Raw genomic sequence first — 17536 nt, 5'->3', positions numbered from 1 at the left:
GTAGTTTAAAGTTAAAATGGAATGGTGGCTCCCAACTCCGTAGGCACACAGTAGAGCCAACCGGGGACCTGTGAACAATACTGGTATCCTGGCCCCACCTCAGACCTTTAGATAAGGATCCCTAGAGCCTGGTCGTGGCCCTTGGGCACCTCAGAGCTTCTCCAAGTAATGCTAGTATGGACCTAGGCTTGGGAACTATTGATGAAGGGGTAGGAGAGAATGTCCATCGGGCAGCCAGCTACTACGCCTGAGAATTCACTAAAGCTCACATGGCTGGGCCCCACTCCAGAGTTTTCGATTCAGTAGCTCTGAGGTAGGGCCAGAGAATTTGCATTTCTAAGTGCCAAGGTGATGCTTCTGCTGCTGGTGCAGGTTTTACACTTGAAAACCGTTGGGCCAGGGCCAGCGTTGGGGGCAGAGTCCATGGTTATGGCCTCTGGAGGAGCAATGGAATATTTCTGAGTGGGAAAGAGAGATGCTGAGAGCAGGCAACAAGAAGGAGAGCTGGCCTCGGGTCCCTCGGTCCCCATCAACCACAGACACAGTCACTGGATACTGGTGACTGGGTGACGCCAGGGCTCCTGGGGAGGGTTGCATACCTGCACCCACAGCTGGGGACGCTGGCCTCTCCCTCATTCTCTGACATGCCTCTGCAGCCTGGACTGGGCAGTGGGGTGGCAGGGTCTCCCCCCCCCACTCCACCCTGACCACTCCCCTTATCCACTTCTTCCTTCCTTAGCAGTCTGAAGCCTTTCTACTCCACAGAGGAAAACAATGAGCTGATGGATATCAGTATTCATTCTGTCATTTCTCTTCAACCCCCAACAGAGGACAATGAGTCCATTCAGGTAGGTCCCTCTGGGCCACCTCATTTTCTGGGTCAGGACTTAGATGTTTACAATAACCTGGACAGTGCTGAGAGCCCACCATCCTCAACTACCTGTGAGTGCACCAAAGTGTAGTAGGCTCTATTAGTTAGTATAAAGTAATGCTAGCTGCTGTAACAGCTAAACCCTGAAATCTCCTTGATTTAACAAGAAGAAAATTTATTTCTCACTCAAGTAAAGTCCAGTTGGCAGTGGGGGGATGGAGACAGAGCTGCTGTGAGAAGTCATTCAGGAACCTAGGCTGGCAGAGGCCCCACTGTCTTCAATGCATGGCCCAAGGTCTCCGTGGGTACTGATATCTGGTAGAGGAAGAGAGGAAGAGAAAGGGTGTGGAGGATTTATGAGCCACTCTGCCCGTTTTTCATTGGCCAGAACTCAGTCACATGGCTATGCCTAGATGCAAGGGGTGCTGGGAAATGTAGTTCCTGACTGGATGGCTGTTTCCCAGCAACAAGCTGGAGGAGGACAAATCTTTTGTGGACAGGTAGCCATTTCTTCCTCAAAGCCCCGGTCCTGGATGGGGAGCCAGAAGAACTGGACTCTGGGAGTTCCTCCTTTGTAAAATGGGTTCCTCTTCAGAGGTTCTTGTGAGTCACATGAGAATCTCGGTGTAAAGAAGTAGGGGAGTGGTTTTCAGATCATTTCAGACTTCTCAGCCCTGGATGTATTGTTGCAGCGTCCTGGCGGGTGGCTGTGCACACCACCCACTGCTGCCGGGCGCTCTCCTCTCTTGGCCACAGACCCTGTATGCAAATGCGCTTCAGGCCCTGGAGCACCTGATGGAGGGCCTCATGCAGAGGCAGCTGGACCCCAAGGGGCTGCAGGAGATGGTACACGTGAGTTCCTTGGGGGAGGGCCAGGAGCCAGGGGTGGCTACCCCTCCCAGAAAGCTGGTCTGAGGGCCAAGAGTCTGTGGAAAACAGGGGTATGTGTTAAAAATGGTTTCAGTATCTGTGTTTTGATAAAATTTCAGATTTGCTGAGAAGTTGCAAAAATAGTACAAAGATCTCCTGTATACCCTTCACACCCAGATTCACCGTACTTAATAGTTTGTCACATTTCCTTTCTCTCTCTGTCTCTTCCCTTCTCTTTCTTGTTTTATGTACGAGTGCGCGCGTGCACACACACGCACACACACACTTTTTGAACCATGGAGAATTAATTGCAAATATCAAGGACAAGAATGCCCTCTTGTATAATAATGGTACAATGATAAAAATCAGGAAATTTAATGTTGATATAATGCTGTATTTCTAGTAGATGGACAATATTCAAATTTCATGAATTGTCCCAATAATATCCCTTATAGGTATCCCAGCCATCCAGTCTCTAAACTGGATTACCCAGTGCATTTATTTGCCATGTCTCTTTAATCTCCTTTAATCTGGAAAAATTCCTCAGTCTTCCTTTATCTTCATAATATTGGCATTTTTGAAGGGCATTGGCTAGTTTTTTTTTTTTTATTAGGTTGTTTGTTTTCTTATTATTGAGTTTCCAGAGGTTTTATAAATTCTGAAAACAAGTCCTTTTAAGATATGGGATTCACAAATATTTTCTCCCAGTCTGTGATATGTCTTTTCATTGATTTCATAGTGTCTTTTGAAGAACAGAAGCTTTAAAATGTTGATGAAATCTAATTGACCATTTATTTTCTTTAATGGATCATGCTTTTGGTGTTATATCTGAGAGATCTGTACCTGACCTAAACTCACAAAGATTTTCTTTTAGAAGTTTGTAGTTTCAAGTTTTATAATTAAGTCTATGGTACTTTTTGAGTTGAGTTTTGTATATGGTGTGAGGTATGGATCAAAATTTGTTTGGGGGCACCTGGCTGGCTAAGTTGGTTAAGTGTCCAATCCTTGGTTTTGGCTCAGGTCATGATCTCACAGTCATGGGATCAAGCCCCAAGTCAGGCTCCACACTATGCTTGGGATTCTCCCCCACCCCTCCACCCCTACTTGTGCTCATGTGCATGCACACTCTCAAAATAAGTAAATAAAAAAATTTTTAAGGATTTGTTTGTTTGCTTACACACAGATAACCAGTTGCTCCAGTACCATTTGTTGGAAAGGCTTTTGTCCATTGAATTATCTTTGCATCTTTGTCAAAAATCAATTGACCATGTATGTGTGGGTCTATCTCTGGTACCTATTCTGCTCCATTGATATATCTGTCTCTCTTCACACAATGTCATCCTGTCTTGATTATTGTAATGTTAGTTACAGTAAGTCTTGTGACCAGCAGCAGATAGCATGAAGGAGGCCACTGGCTTTGTTCTTTGTTGCTGCATTTCACAAAAATGTCGTGCTCTCATTTCGTTTCAGTTCAAAATACATTTTAATTTCTCTCTTAATTTTTCCTTTGACCCCTGGGTTATTTAGAACTTCCCCAATATTTGAAGACTTTCCAGAGATCTACCTGTTTTTGATTCCTGATTTAAATCCATTGTGATCTGAAGACATACTTTGTAGAGTTTGAATCCTTTTAAGTCAACTGAGGCTTATTTTGTTGCACAGGATGGTCTATCTTGGTGAGTGTTCCGTGTGCACTTGTGTATTGGGTAGAGTGTTCCAAAAAATCAGTTAGACCAAGCTGGTAGTGTTGTTCAAGTTTTCTCTATCCTTCCTGATTTTCTGTCTTCTTATTCCATCAGTTTCTAAGAAAGAGGTACTGAGATCTCTGAATCTCACCGGGGATTGGTTTATTTCTCTTTCAGTTGTAGCGGTTTTGCTTCATGTATTGTTAAGCTCTGTTACTGCATGTGTGAACACTTAGGCCCTGGGGTGCAAGGCGGGCTACCGTCCTGGCTCTTTCACCTGCAGGCAAACATTTGGAACAAGGTGGAACATATCAGCCAAGCGCCATCTTGGTGAGGATACTGGGGACATTCTCTCAGACCACAGCCTCATCTCCCTTGCAGTGCTGTCTAGAAAGAGAAGCAGAATCACCCAGCACCTCTGAAAGCCAGAGTTCTGAGTGGGAGACGTGAGGCAGGCAATAGCCGGCTAAGAAAGGCCAGCCTTAGGATTTGAATGTCCCCTTTTGTGTTCTGGGCTCTACCCACAGCTCCTGGAAAAGTGGATCTTGTCGGAGAAAGAAGGGGAGCGGGAGAAGGCCATCAACCTCCATCTCCGTCTCATGCGGATCTATGTGCAGAGCATCGGTGTCTGCGTGAGTCCGGGGCCCCCGCCCCCCAGCCTGCTGCTCTGACACCCACAGAAAACTTCCTGTCTCGATCCTTGAGAAGAGGGAGCACTTTTTTTTTTTGAAGTTTATCTATTTATTTTGAGAGAGACAGAGAGAGAGAGTGCAGGAGGGGCAGAGGGAGAGAGAGAATCCCAAGCTGGCTCCACACTGTCAAGCATGGAGCTCAATGCGGGGCTCGAACTCACGAATTGCGGGGCTCGAACTCACGAACTGTGAGATCATGACCTGAACTGAAACCAAGAGCTGGACGCTTAACCAACTGAGCCACACAGACGCCCCAGGGAACACTTTTGAAATCAAGTTCTGCCCCTAGGAGAGTCCTCTGGGGAGAGGCTGTCTCATTTGGGAATGGCAAAAGAGGATCTCCCTCCCACCCCACCCCCCGCCAGGAGGAGTTAACCCTGGGACTCTGGGGGTGCCGAGGAACGGGTGAGGCGTGGCTTGCCATGGATCCAGCTTTGGTGGGGCCTGAGGCTCACACAGCGGTGAGGGCCCTTTCTAAGAAAAAAAAAATGCATAGTTAGGAACACCACGTTGGTTAGGAAAGTGACTATCTACTTAGAATGAGAAAGCAAATCACTACAAAATTACAAATTTTACAAAGTTTGACAACTGCCACAAACATCACAAAATCCAGAAAAGCATTGAGATGTTTTTCGGTCCCCATTCAATGAGACCTCTCTTCCTATTAACTGTTGGACCCCGTTCAACGAGGCCTCTCTTCCACATTTGCCTCGTGTTCTTTGATTGCCTGGTCTTCAGGGATAGGGTTAGGAGGAGAAGGATGGCGTCCCGGGCCTGGGGTGCGGGTGCTGGTGCGGGGTGAGAACGAGATGGGGAGTGCCATTCTGGTGGGGGCACGGCCCCAGCAGAGCAAGGCCAGGGCCCAGACTCATGCTAGGTTTGAGGCCAGACACCGCAGAATGCATCGCCTGGATTTTCTAGCACAATCCTCACAGCATCCCCTTGAAACGGGAGGCTCTGTTATAGACAAGGAACATGATGGCACCAGGCTAAGCAGCCTGCCCAGGTCACACAGCCTGGTGGGGTGGGGTGGGGTGGGGGGAGTTCAGATTTGAACCCCAGTCTCAGTTACAGGAACAAGGCAGGTACCCTGATACGGAACCTGGGTGTGCAGCCAGAGGCGTAAGTCCTGAGCCAGCAACCTGGGGTCCTGGCTGCTCAGCCTCCAGGGGCCCTGCTAGGGGGCCTTCAAGCAGGGTTCACCCTCTCTGGTTGCCCACTATTGCTGCCCCTGGGCAACCCCAGGGGTGCATGGGTGGACGCAGCGCGTGAGCCTTGAGGTCTCCTGTCCCTCAGATCCCCCTGAAGCTGGGGCAGATTGGCACGCTGGTCGGACTCATTGCCCCTTGCACCTGTGACTCACACACAAGAACCCGCATGGCCTCGATGGATGTCCTGTCCAGCCTGCTGGACCTTCATGGTAGGGAGAAGGAGAGGCATCAGGACATGGAGGCTGGGAGGGGTGTCAGTTGGGGCGCTGTCCTAGGGGAGTGTGGCTTCTCTAGAGAGGTGACCAGCAGAGATGGTGGAGAAGATGCAGAGCTTGCTTAGAGGCCATGGAAGCTTCCAGAAGGAGAAGCTCCCTGTTTGGCACAACTCACTGAGGGCACGTTCTGGGTATTAAGGGGCCTCCTGGGAAAAGGTCAGCTCACAGATACCAAGGACGCAGCAGAAGTGCCCAGACATGAGCTCAGGGGCACATGCAGGTGGTGACCTTCAGAAGGGCAGACTTTGCCTCTGGCTTAATAGCTGGTGGCCTCCCAGGAAGCAGGCATTTGAGCCAAGTGTAGAGGTGGTGTGGGGAGACAGGGCAGTGAGATCAAGGGAAGAAGGGATGGGCTGTCCAGATGCTGGCTGGTGGTCATGACCCTCAGAGCCGGGGAGCCCCACAGGCCAGGGCAGGCGGCCATCTTGACGAGGCCTGTGGATGAGTCCTTCGTCCTTCTGATCGTGTCTAAAATTGTATCCCCAACAGCAAGCCAGACCTGCTCCTCATGGGGCCCTTCCAAGGAACTGGAGCTTGCAAAATCTAAGGAGGATCTCCAGGACTTGGACGTGGAGAAGATTTTCAACGCATCTTCCAGAATCGCCAAGGTGACACGCTGGGAGGGTCGTGTGGGCTCCTGGGCTGGACTCCAGTGCCTGGAGCATGTCTGAGGCCTGGGACCTTGCTCGGCCTGGCCACACGGCCTTCCTCCCCCTCCAGGGGATCTCAGTCCCCATGGCTTCTGGTCCTACCCGTGCCTTCTGTATCCAGTTGGCGTGCAATATGTAAGTCCCCACTGTGATGCCTGGCACATAGTAGGTACTTAACAGTCCCCGCCTCCCTTGTCTCCATTCCTGTGGTGTGCTGCCCGGAGGGTAGAGGGGCCCCAGAAAGAATGAAACACGAGATGTTGGCCCACAGGCACACTGAGGGCTGAATGCCTAGACCCCCAAACTCTCTGAGCTGCAGGGGGTGGGGTCATTCTGCCTTGTGGGGGGCAGGAAGAGGAGGCTTTCTGGAGCAGGGGTCTGTGGGGGGAGGCAGGATGAAGTTGCGGGGGGTCAGGGCTCAGGGCACAGCTCGAGGGAAGGAAGCATGGGGGACATTCAGGTGAAGCTTCCTGAGCAGGAGTTCAGGAGGGGCTGGCGGCATTGGGTAGGGGAGGTGTGGGAGGGGTTGGGGGAAGGTTCCAGAAAGCCGGGCTGAGCTTCGAGTCTTTGAGGGGGAGGGGCAACATCCTGAGCAGGCTGGTGATTGGGCCGGTGAGACGCCAGGCAGGGAGGCGGATAGGAGCCCCCGCAATGGTTTGAGAGATGGCGGGAGCCTGGGCTGGAGCTGCGGTGTCGGGCAGAAGAGGAAGGGCGTCAGCGAGGACAAGTGGTGGCAGGGCGCTGGCCTGAAACTTGGTTGTTGAGCCCCAGGGGTGCTGTGCTCTGGTCCTAGGTGGTTTGCTTGCAGTTTAACTGTGATGAGGTGGTCTCGCTCATCCAGAAGCTCTGTGAGAACATCGGGGCCGTGGGCCAGCGGCATGACAAGGCCTCCGTCACCTGGATAGGCACCTTCCTCCAGATGCGGGCCAAGGAGCTGGAGGACAAGGTGGCAGAGCTATGGCCGGGCCACCGAGGCCTGGGGCTGCCCCGTGCGCCCAGGCTCGAGGGACATGCAAAGGCCCCGCGACACTCACGGAGAAGGCCTCCCCAAACCCTTGGTTGTACAGAGGAGGAGGAAGTAGAGCTCTAGAATGAGAAAGAAACGTGCTGAAGGTAGCCCGGTTCGCAGGTGGCCAGTGGGCTAGACGCCCGTGGCTCCCCAGCCCCTGCCCCCAGCATACTGCCTCCCACACAGAAACCCTGATAAAATCCAGGAAGAGGCCAAAAGGCGAGCCGGTGGCTTAACCTACCCGTCGTCCAGTGGGCAGGAGTCCCTGAGGAGGGGTGTGCGGTGGGGGAGGGCAGAGGGCCGCGGGGGCCCAGGCTGTGCCGGTGATGCGCCGCCCCTCCCCAGGTGGCCGAGATCCTGGGCGCCATCTTGGTCCACCTGCCCGTGGCGGACCACCCGGAGGTGCGGCGCCTCCTCATCGAGGGGGTCCTCCTGCTGGCGCACTACCACCAGGAGACAGTGCTCACCTCGCTCCTGAGGCAGCCCCTGCCCATGGAGAGGTGGGTGCCCCGCACAGCGAGCCACAGCCCCCTTCGCCAGACCACGGCCACCGCGCCACCGCTGCCGTGTCTCCGAGGACAGGGCCTGGAGCCGAGCGCTGTCTGACCTGGGGTGGGTCCAGCGCTCTCCCTGCCTCTCCTGTGGGGGGTGCGGCCTCTGGGAGCCGTGGACCTGCGGCCCCAGTGTTACGGGGCCGTCCTCTGGAGCTGGAGTCCAGACCCGGGAACTTGCCCCCTCCGGGCCCTGCCCACAGCAGCCCTGTCCTCCTCGGTGGAGAGCCGAGCGCTGAGCGCCCTCCGAGTCTGGGCTGTTCCAGAACCCGCCTGAGGACGTGGTCACCGAGGCGTGGGCAGGCCTCCGGAGGAGCCCCACCTGTCCCTCTGTCCTTCCTAGTGCTGCCCTGAGAGGGGATGTCCAGGTGCCCAAGGGATGAAACGGCAGGACCTCACGCCCCCTCAGGTGGCCTCATGACCCCCCGCTTCCCGGTGTTATCCTCACAGACGGCCGAGTCCCCGTGTCTCTGTCATCGGGTCACACAGGCAGGTGGCAGCATCTCACCCGACTAGGGGAGTGCGTTTGCAATGGCCCCAGGGTTCACTGGGGAGAGCGTAGAAAGGGGTGGGCGCTGTCCCCAGAGCAGCCACAGCTGCAGAGCAAAGACAAGCCTGGAGACTGTTGGTGGAGGGAGAGGGGACAGGTGTCACCCAGCATGCTGTCTCACGAACAGAGAGGCCTCAGATCAAGAACCGCCAGGGCTGGCCTGGGTGGAAGGCAGGCCTGGCTGTGCCGTGGGGCAGAGGGCAGTGCAGATTGCTTGACTTGTTGGGGGACAGTGGGTTTCAGAGCAAGTGCAGAGCCAGGGGGGTATGTGGTGTGCAGTGCAGGCCCCTCAGTGTGGCCTCCATCAGGCTGGTGATCTTGGTGGCCTGGGTTGCACTGGCTTTCACTATACTGGTGAGCTATTGCTGTGTAACAAACTGTCCCCAGCTTGGAAGCTCAGAACAAGCCCTGTTACTATGTCGGTTTCCGTGGTCAAGAGTCTGGGGGCGGCCGAGCTGGGGCCTGTGCTCAGGGTCTCACAGGGTGGCGGCCAGGCTGAGTTTTTCTGGAGCCCGGGTCCTCCCTCAAGCTCACGTGGTTGTTTCTTGCTGTCGCAGGCTGAGCCTCTGCTCTCTTATCTCCTTACACCCCAGTGTCTCCTTTATGAGAAGTGATTGCCAATGAGCTCACGTGCCTACACCTCCATTCGATCCCTGCCAACTGGGCGCCCCGTCGTGTGCCCTCCTCAGGTTACCTCCCGCTGCTGTGCCGTTGGCTTTGTGGATTCACACAGGCCCTGTACACCTCTCCGTGTTCCATTGGATCTTGGCGTACCTGCTACTTTAGCCCTTTCAGAGCCCCCCAGTGTCCCCCTCCCCTGCACCTGTGCACACCGGGCCCGTTAACACTGTCCTGGGGACCTTCCCTTCTCAGCAGAGCCACAGACTTGCAGTTGGGGAGAGGGGGGGCTGCTTTAAACTGCAGTCTGGCGGCCCACCTAACGTCTGCAGGCTTCCTTCCCCCTTCTGTGGGCTACGGAGATGAAAGCCTCTAAGGTGGGTTGGGAAGAGGAGGTGCTATGCTGTGTGCAAGCTGCTTACGACCGGCTCGTCAGCCTAGGTCCTTAGCAGCTGTTGCCAGATGTACCTATAAAGTCATCAGAGAGGAGGCCTGGCACGTGCCTCTAAGGTCACCTAGTTGTGGAGCCACAGCTTTGGGGGGGGCGGGCGGGGGCGACGAGGCGCTGTGGCAGGGAAAGGTAACTGAGCGTCGAGCCACCGACCCGGGTTCTAGTTATGCAACCTTTGGCTGTTCACTCCACCTCCCTAATGTTCAGCCTCCGGAGTCTAACCCCTAGTCAGGGTCTTGCCTGGGGGTCCGAAGGGGCTCTTACCTGCCAGGGCAGGAGGCGGGAGACCCACAGTCTTGTCTCCTTGTCTTTGCTTAGCCACCTGACGGAGGTGTGGCTGGCCGTGGCAGAGAACGTGCCCTTTGCCCGGACGATGCTCTGCGGGCTGATGGGCCGGCTGCAGTCGAGGTTCACCCCCAGGGTCAATGCCACCTCCAAAGCTGACATCTGGCGCCTGGCCGCGGTGGACCCTCTGATGGTGAGTTTTAGGGGCAGCCCCGGGGCTCCTCGGGGGCTCGGAGGAGCCCTGACACCTCAGCCCTGGTCTCTGCAGACCCTGTGCACCGTCTACCTCCTCATCCAGAAGATGGATGTGGACGACAAGCTCCTGGACCTCTTCCCCGACCTCGTCTACACCCTCCTACTGCAGCTCAGCAGCAGTCAGGGGCCAGAGGCCGTGTCGCCTGTCCTGAAGACCTGGAGACTCGTCCACACGGGGACCCTGCCCGAGGAGATCAATCTGCAGAGGTGCCCTCGAGAGTGGGGGGCGGTGGGTGTGGGGAGCAAAGCAGTGGGCCTGAGCTGATCGCTGCCTCTTAGAAGTCACGGATCCCAGGAGTCACCTCCACCCAAAGGTCTTGTTTTCCTCTCCCGATGGGGAGAAGGTTCTGGAAGCAGATCTCGCAACCCTCCCTCACATGAGCCCAGCACCGTGTGGTTTTCATTGTTCGAGGACCCACTCTGTCGCGGGATCGCCCTACGCCCCTCAAGCTAGGCCCAGTGGGCAGGGGGACCCCTTCCTCTCTGACCCGAGGGCGGTGCCTGGGGACTTCTAGGCGAAGCTTCGTCGTGATGTAGCCCCACCTTCCTCCAGGATCACGATCAAGTCCATGCAGCTTCTGTTCAGAAGACTGAGCAGCGAGCAGCTGGTCCACACCCTGGAGGAGCAGGGCGTGTGGGCTCTCCTGCAGGGTAGCTCCACGTTCCTGCGGGGCGTGGGCCTGCTGGCCAGGTGCGCACCGGGGCCCCCCACGCCGTCTACTTGCCGGAAGGTCTAGGTCACGGCTGCGTGCCTCGCTCCTGAGGCGACCCATGTCCCAGACTCTCGGATGGCAGCGTGTAGGGCCTAGGGAATCTTTTAGTCCAACCCTTCCTGCTCCAAGACAGGAAATGTGAGGTCAAAGGCACGGTGGGGCTCGCTCGAGGCCGCACGGGGCTTCCGAGCTGGGGCAGATGCAGAGCTCTCCCGGGGCCGGGTCCCTCATGAGTGGCCCTCATTCTAGTCCCTTTTGATAAAAAGGAAATGAAAAGTGGGTACTCCAGCGAAACCCTGACCAAACCCTGCCCAGAGAGGTGAAGACATGATCCCCGGGGGCCCGGCCCCAGAGCAGCTCCACGGGGCAGCGACTGAGTGACCCTCCTGGCCCCACGGCCGCCTCCCCTGCAGGATCTGCGTGCGCAATGTGGGGGGCTACAGGCAGAGGCTGTCGGAGCTGGTGCTCAGAGGCATGAACTCGGATGTCCTCAGCTGCTGCGTCAGCAGCACGGCGGTCTGCGTGGAAGTGAGGCTCAGGATGCGGAGGGCTGGGCGGGATGGGGTCTGGGGCCGGTGGGTGCCTTCCCAGGTCTTCTCCGGGGCTGGAGCCCAGGCTCTGAGGGGCATCTGAGTGGGGGGCAGGGACTGTCCCACCCCACAGGGGATGTGTTCATTCACTCCATCACACGGGTGATTCGGGGTGTGCTGTGCTGGGTGTCAGAAGCCCCCCGGGGCCCAGATGAGGGCACCTCAGCTCTCGCCAGGGTCGATGGTGCTGGGGGAGGTCTTGCAGGGAGGTCTTGAGGGGTCAGCAGGGCTTTGCCAGGCAGGGAGGCCAGGGAAGGATGTGATGGCCGCTGGGGCCCAGCTCCCCTCAGTGCAGCTGGGGCACTTTGGGGGCCCAAAGGAATTGGCCAGAAGACTTTTAGGAGAAATTGTGTTCGCTGCATGAAGCCCGATGTATTTTAGGAGCCCAACATCTGCCTAGTGTAGCATAGGCACACCTTTTCTGTAAAAGACTGGATAGTGCATTTCCCATTTTGGAGTCACCAATTCGGTGTTTAATTTTCTTTAGGTTTGTTATTTTTTAATGTTCATTTATTTTTGAGAGAGAGAGAGAGAGAGTGAGCAGGGGAGGGGCAGAGAGAGAGAGGGAGACACAGAATCCAAAGCAGGCTCCAGGCTCTGAGCTGTCAGCACAGAGCCCCACACGGGGCTCGAACTCATGAACCATGAGATCATGACCTGAGCCGAAGTCAGACGCTGAACCGACTGAGCCACCCGGGAGCCCCTCTTTAGGTTTATTTTAGACACATTCATGTGTGTGTACATGTGCATGTGCACACACGTCAGAGGGGTCTGCATTGGCCAAGGTCCTGGCATTTTGAGCACTGGGTCCGTTGTGACTCTGAGTCCCAGATGAGTGAAGTTCACGGTTCTCATGAACTCCTCTCCAAGCCCAGCGGGCATGGCTCTCAGACACGGAAGCTGCTCTTCAGGCTAACTGACTGAACATATTCCTATAGGTCACATTTATGAAGCTTTTTTCACATATTTCCTTATGGAGCCTCCCAACAACCCTGTGAGGCAGGTACTGGCGTCAGCCCCTTCTTGCAGGTGAGGACACTGAGGCTCAGAGGAGTTCAGTGACGTGCCAGGGGCCCCAGCAGGCCGGTGGAGGAGCCAAGTGTTGGTCCTGGGGTGCTGGGGCTCCGAATCCCCTCCTCTTCGCAGAGACTGTTCTGTGCATTGGATCTATCACACGTCCCATCGTGGGGCCGAGGAAGGGGCCTGTATCCGGGGTGATTGCAAAAAGTTCTGTCTTCTAGTTCATGAGCGACCCGATGCTGTACCAGGAGAAGCTGCTGAAGCCCACGGTGCTGATGCTGGAGAAGGGCGTGGACCACGACGACGAGGCCTTGAGGGTGCTCTCCCTGCGTGCCCTGGGCAACATGGCTCTTGGTGCCCCCAAGAAGGTCCTGCGCCCCACCCTGCGCTCAGGGGCCCAGGGTGCAGGGCCTGGTGGGCTGAGGGTCCAGGGCTGGCGTGTTCTGGTCAATCGGGGAGGTGACCCAGGTGGGCGCTCCCCATGGTGACCCAGCTCCCCATGGCCCCCTCCCATGCCCATACCCCAGGTGAGGCAGTACCGGAAGCTGTTACTGGACAAGTGTCTGGGCTCCCTGAGGGAGCCTGTGGTCATCAGCGTGACCTCCGAGGGCATGGAGGCCCTGGCTAAGATCCTGGCTGAGCTCCGGGAGGGAGACGTGGGGTCCTCGTTCGGCATCATCTCCGAGCAGTGCAGGGCCTTCTTTGACAATGTGAGTCTAGATCATGGCCTTACTGGGTTCTGGCCCTCGCTGGGGGCTTCCCAAATGCCCACACAGCAAATGGGCGAGCACCTCGTATCCCCTTAAGGAAAGACGTGCTCTGGCGCAGAAGGCGCCTCCGGTCTGACTTGGCGCCCACACTTCCATTAGCTGATCCTGGGACCTCGTAAAAGAAATCAAAAGCTTTCATTCTGGGACTCATGGGACCCCTCCCCTGCTCTTAGGGTGCGAGCTTCTCTTCTTAATTCCTTGCAGCCTATGGAAGCTTTCTGGGCACCTGGGTGGTACTGAGCGGAATGATCCAGAAGCCTTTGCAGGGGCCGAGGCAGCTGAAAGGGTCCACGGAGAGGCGGCTAGGGTTCCCTTGGGCTACTTGCGTCCCAAATTTCAGGACTTGTCTGTACATGTCGGCCACAGGAGAGCGAGCTGCTGCGTTTAAAGGCCTTCGTCCTGTTTGGGAAGCTGGCCACGGTGGTCGGGATCTCCAAGAAACACTTCTTCAAGGAGGAGGTGAAAAAAGCGTGGGTCCCCCTGATGCTGCACTGCCGGGACCCCTGCTCCGAAGCAGCCCAGGTGAGACACGCCCTCCTCTTTGTGTCCCGGCCTGTGGGGACCCCTGGTCCCAAAGGGAGAATGTAGGCGGGGTCTGCGGGCTCAGCCCTGCCCGCGCCCTGGGGAAGGGCCGGCCCAGAAGGCCTACAGACCCACTTACTGAGGCATCTCTGCGCTGTGGGGAACACGTCACGGTTGTCCTCTCCCCCAGTCGCTGCCTGCAGGCATCCTCTGCCCAGCCTCCTTTTCCTTCCAGCATGTTCTATGGCTTGCCATCATCACCCTTGGGTGCTATGACTTGGTCATGGTTCAAGCTTAGCTTCAGTACTTCCTCAGTGGCGCCCGGTGGGGCAGGCCTGTTCTGGGGGCTGNGGTGGGTGGGGGTAGCGGGGGAGGGGGGCCCTGCCAGGCCTGCACCAGACCCCGTTCCCCTTCCTCTTGGACGCCTGGCTCCTCCACCCCTCGGTGTGGGGAGGGCAAGGGCAGACTCACAGCTCCCCTGTCTGACTGCCTCTCCTTACCCTGCACAGGCCCATGACCATGACCTCTGTCTTCTCTCTCCATGTCTTCCTGTGTGGACGGGGGCAGAGGGCCGGGGAGAGGGGGCTGAGATTAGGGGCAGCTGTGTCCCCTCCCAGAGAGCTGCGGGGCTCTCAGCAGCTCATGCTCAACTAGAGCCTCAGTCTCCAATCCTGGGGTCCCAGGAACCGTGCTGTGGGGAGGGTGAGGGCTGTAGGTGCCCACCAGGGGTGGGGTGGTCTGGCGGCACCTGGAGGTTGCTGAGGGGCATCCTGTGGGGCACTCCTGCCTGGGGACCCTGGTGCCCCAGCCCATGAATTGTCAGCTCTCAGAGACTCTCCCCTCCAAATCCATCAATGGCTCCCACTGTTCTTTCACATTGTATCAACAGCTGTCCTGTGGAGTGAGCCCCAGGGGGGATCACCTGGGAAGGTGGCCGAGAGGGTTTAATGGAGGAGCAGTGAAGACGGGTGGGGGTGGGGGAGACCCCACGGGAGGCAAACACCTGGGCTGGTGCCAGCCACATGGCTGCCACCCCTGTCCCTGGCAAATAGGTACCCCAGCCACTCCCCACCCCCCGATCTCCTATCATATCCTCCTGGGGCCTAACCCTGCTGGAGGCTGGAAGCTGGAGGCCGGAGGCTGGAGGGCCTCGTTGCTGTAGTGCTCAGGGAGGCTCTGGGGATGAGAAAGCTCACCCAGTTGGACCCAGTCCTGCTAGGCCCCTGACCCCAGTCTCCCAGAGGGGCAGGTCCTGGGCAGTGCTGCTGAAGGCGTGGAGGTTACTGGCTGAGGGCCGAGTGGGCTGTGCAGGCTGGGGGGAGGGGGGCGCCAGTCCCAGGGGTGCTTTCCCGGGGCTGCCCTCTGGCCTCGCGACCAAACGCCAGCCCTGCCATCCCCAGCCCCACCCCCCACTGTGGGAACCCCGTGGTCTGCCTGGCGCCCTCCCTGCCACCCTCTGCCCTGTGCCCCTCCAGGCCTGTGTGACCACCATGTTTCAGTGTGTGCGCTTCTGGGGCTGGAAGTCCCTGGAGAACTGCCCGGGCCCAAGTAACACCAGTGAAGAGATGACCGTCTTCCAGATAAGGCTGTGCTCCATCCTGGTGAGAAGGCTGGGGGCGTGGGCCTGGTGGAGGGGCCACCTGTGGCCTGGGGCTCAGGGTTGTGGCTGCCATAGACTTCTATCCCATGTCTATCCCCTGTGCTCACCTTCCAGACGTGAAGCGTCAAGACCAGCACAGTCCAACAGAGATAGATGCAAGCCACATACCCCCACGTTTTCTAGGAGCCCCGTTAAGAAAAGAGAAAGAGGGGGGTGGGGAAAGAGAAAGAGGGGAAACCAAATTGAATAATAGGTTTTATTTAACCCAGTAGATCCAAACCATTGTCATGTCAACATGTAATCAATGTGCCAATTATTCTTTAAAAACATTCTCTTAATGTTTATTTTTGAGAGAGATAGAGTATAAGCAGGGGAGGGGCAGAGAGAGGGAGACACAGAATCCAAAGCAGGCTCCAGGCTCTGAGCTGTCAGTACAGAGCTCGACTCAGGGCTTGAACCCATGAACCGTGAGATCATGACCTGAGCTGAAGTCAGAGGCTTAACTGACTGACTGAGCCACCCAGGCGCCCCTCAATGTGCAAATTATTAATGGGACAGTTTCCAGTTTGGGAGTACTGTCTTCAAAATGCAGGTGGCACCTTACACTTAATTCAGACCAGTCATGCTTCAAGGGCTCAAGGGCCACAGGTGGCCAGTGGCTATGATATTGGACAGCCACAGAGTCTAAAGGCAAATGGAATCTCTTTGGGTCAGACAAAAGGTAACAGGGAGCTGAAAGTCCTTAAACTGCCCAGCTAATAATTTGCTGTGTGATGCTGAGATGTGCGCTTGCCCTCTCTGGACGGACAGACCCTCCCATTTCAGACAGATGGGAACACACTGTCTGGGCAGCTGATCTCTAGGACCTCATCCTCCATGGCTCTGTTCATCCTTTGTTTTTGTTTTTGCAGACTCAGAAAAAGCCTGCTGTGCTCTACAGCTTCTTGCTAGAAGCAATGCCCTATGTTAATAGTAACTTGCCAAGGATCAGAATTGCTGCGTGCGACTTGGCAGGTGAGCAAGCAGATGTCTCCTGATGCAGGAGGGACATTGAGGGCCACACCCAGGCCTGGAGCAGCAGGGCCCCAGGCAGCCGAGTAGGCGCCAGACTCCGGAGGAAGTCCCCTTCTTTGTGTCCTATCCCACCCGGCTTCACACCTGCCTGGTTCTCAGCTGGGCATCTTCAACAGAATCCTCAACAGCTACCTCTTAAGGTCAAACGAAATTGCTCACTGGCCTAATATTTGTGTGTCATTCCTTGTTTTAGGAATTATTATGAACCACATGTCTGCCCATCATCTGAAAAAACTGGACTTTCCGACATTACGGAATTGTAAGTAGAAAAGACTCAATTGTACTGAGTCCACGACCTCATTTGGGGAATTTAGAGAAACTTCCCAGGGAAGAGCCAGCTGACCCTTCCTTGTGTGTGTGTTTTTTTTTGTTGTTATTATTTTTTTTTGTTTTTTTTGTTTTTTGTTTTTGATTTTTGGTGGGGGTTGGGGGGAATGTGTAATCAGGGTGCAGAGAGCCCGATGAGCCTGCAGAGGGCTTTGTAGGAAGAAAACTATGTGACCCGGGAGTCCTTCCCTTCGTTCACCCTGCCTTCTGCCCGCCTCCCCATCACCAATGTTTACTAGATGTTTCCACCCTGATTCCTTTAACTGGCTCACACTGCACGTGGGTTTGCGGGTGATCTTTCTGTCCCAGTTAGAGAACAGGAGGCTGAGATGGCGTGTGTGTGCGCGCGTGTGTGCCCCCAGATGCAGCTCCACCTGCTGCCTTCTGATTGCAAATATGCAAATACCGGGGTTTGGCTTTGGCAGCCGGTGTGAGCCCCTAACCGCACAGGCCCGCGGGCACCACCGAGCCAGGCCGACCGTGCTGTTTGCGCCCCCTCTCAGCCTTCCAGGAGCTGCAGCTGGACTCGGATCTTGGGGTCCGGAGGGCCGCCCTGGAGACCCTCAGAGTCCTGGATACTTGCTGTCAGCAGCAGCTTTTGGCTTCACCCGAAGGAATTTGCTAGGTGGTCCGAGTGTAAAGCGCAGGCTGCCTCCTCAGAGCGCCGAACCACAGCAACGCAGGACGGTTTTTAAATTTAGTTTGCTAAGAAAAGCATCGTTCTAAAATAACGTGTCCCTTTCTTTCCTCCCTTTGGAAATAAACCTCCGTTGCCATTTGGAGCACAGATTCCTGACTTGTAAGGTGACAACGACCCAGAGCCAGGGCAGTGGGGCAAAGGGAGAGTTTAGTCCCAATGGGGCCGTCTTATTTCCGCCTTCCCCGGAGCGTGTGAGGGTCTGAATCCATGTTGGTGCATTTCAGTGCCCCCCCCCCCCCCCCCCCCC

At 56.1% G+C, this 17536-nt stretch overlaps 1 protein-coding gene across 1 annotated transcript in view; it reads left to right on the top strand.

The window, feature by feature from the left end:
- The window catches only part of MROH2A (maestro heat like repeat family member 2A), a 47435-nt gene extending 30077 nt beyond the window's left edge, over positions 1–17358 (top strand). Inside the window, exons 25-42 of the mRNA XM_077757648.1 lie at positions 740–848; positions 1628–1723; positions 3954–4058; positions 5415–5538; positions 6094–6212; positions 7048–7200; positions 7609–7763; positions 9752–9911; positions 9987–10180; positions 10527–10664; positions 11100–11208; positions 12518–12664; positions 12824–13006; positions 13433–13588; positions 15064–15189; positions 16100–16202; positions 16456–16521; positions 17093–17358. Coding sequence (XP_077613774.1) covers positions 740–848; positions 1628–1723; positions 3954–4058; positions 5415–5538; positions 6094–6212; positions 7048–7200; positions 7609–7763; positions 9752–9911; positions 9987–10180; positions 10527–10664; positions 11100–11208; positions 12518–12664; positions 12824–13006; positions 13433–13588; positions 15064–15189; positions 16100–16202; positions 16456–16521; positions 17093–17214 — 2365 coding nt within the window. The 3' untranslated portion in view covers positions 17215–17358. The remainder of the gene's footprint in view (positions 1–739; positions 849–1627; positions 1724–3953; positions 4059–5414; positions 5539–6093; positions 6213–7047; positions 7201–7608; positions 7764–9751; positions 9912–9986; positions 10181–10526; positions 10665–11099; positions 11209–12517; positions 12665–12823; positions 13007–13432; positions 13589–15063; positions 15190–16099; positions 16203–16455; positions 16522–17092) is intronic.
- Positions 17359–17536: the final 178 nt, after the last annotated feature.

Source organism: Crocuta crocuta, unplaced genomic scaffold (assembly GCF_008692635.1).
Source record: "Crocuta crocuta isolate KB4526 unplaced genomic scaffold, BGI_CrCroc_1.0 scaffold290, whole genome shotgun sequence".
NCBI lineage: Eukaryota > Metazoa > Chordata > Mammalia > Carnivora > Hyaenidae > Crocuta > Crocuta crocuta.
The sequence above is the reverse complement of the archived record's forward strand: the minus strand, read 5'-3'. Positions and strand labels throughout refer to the sequence as shown.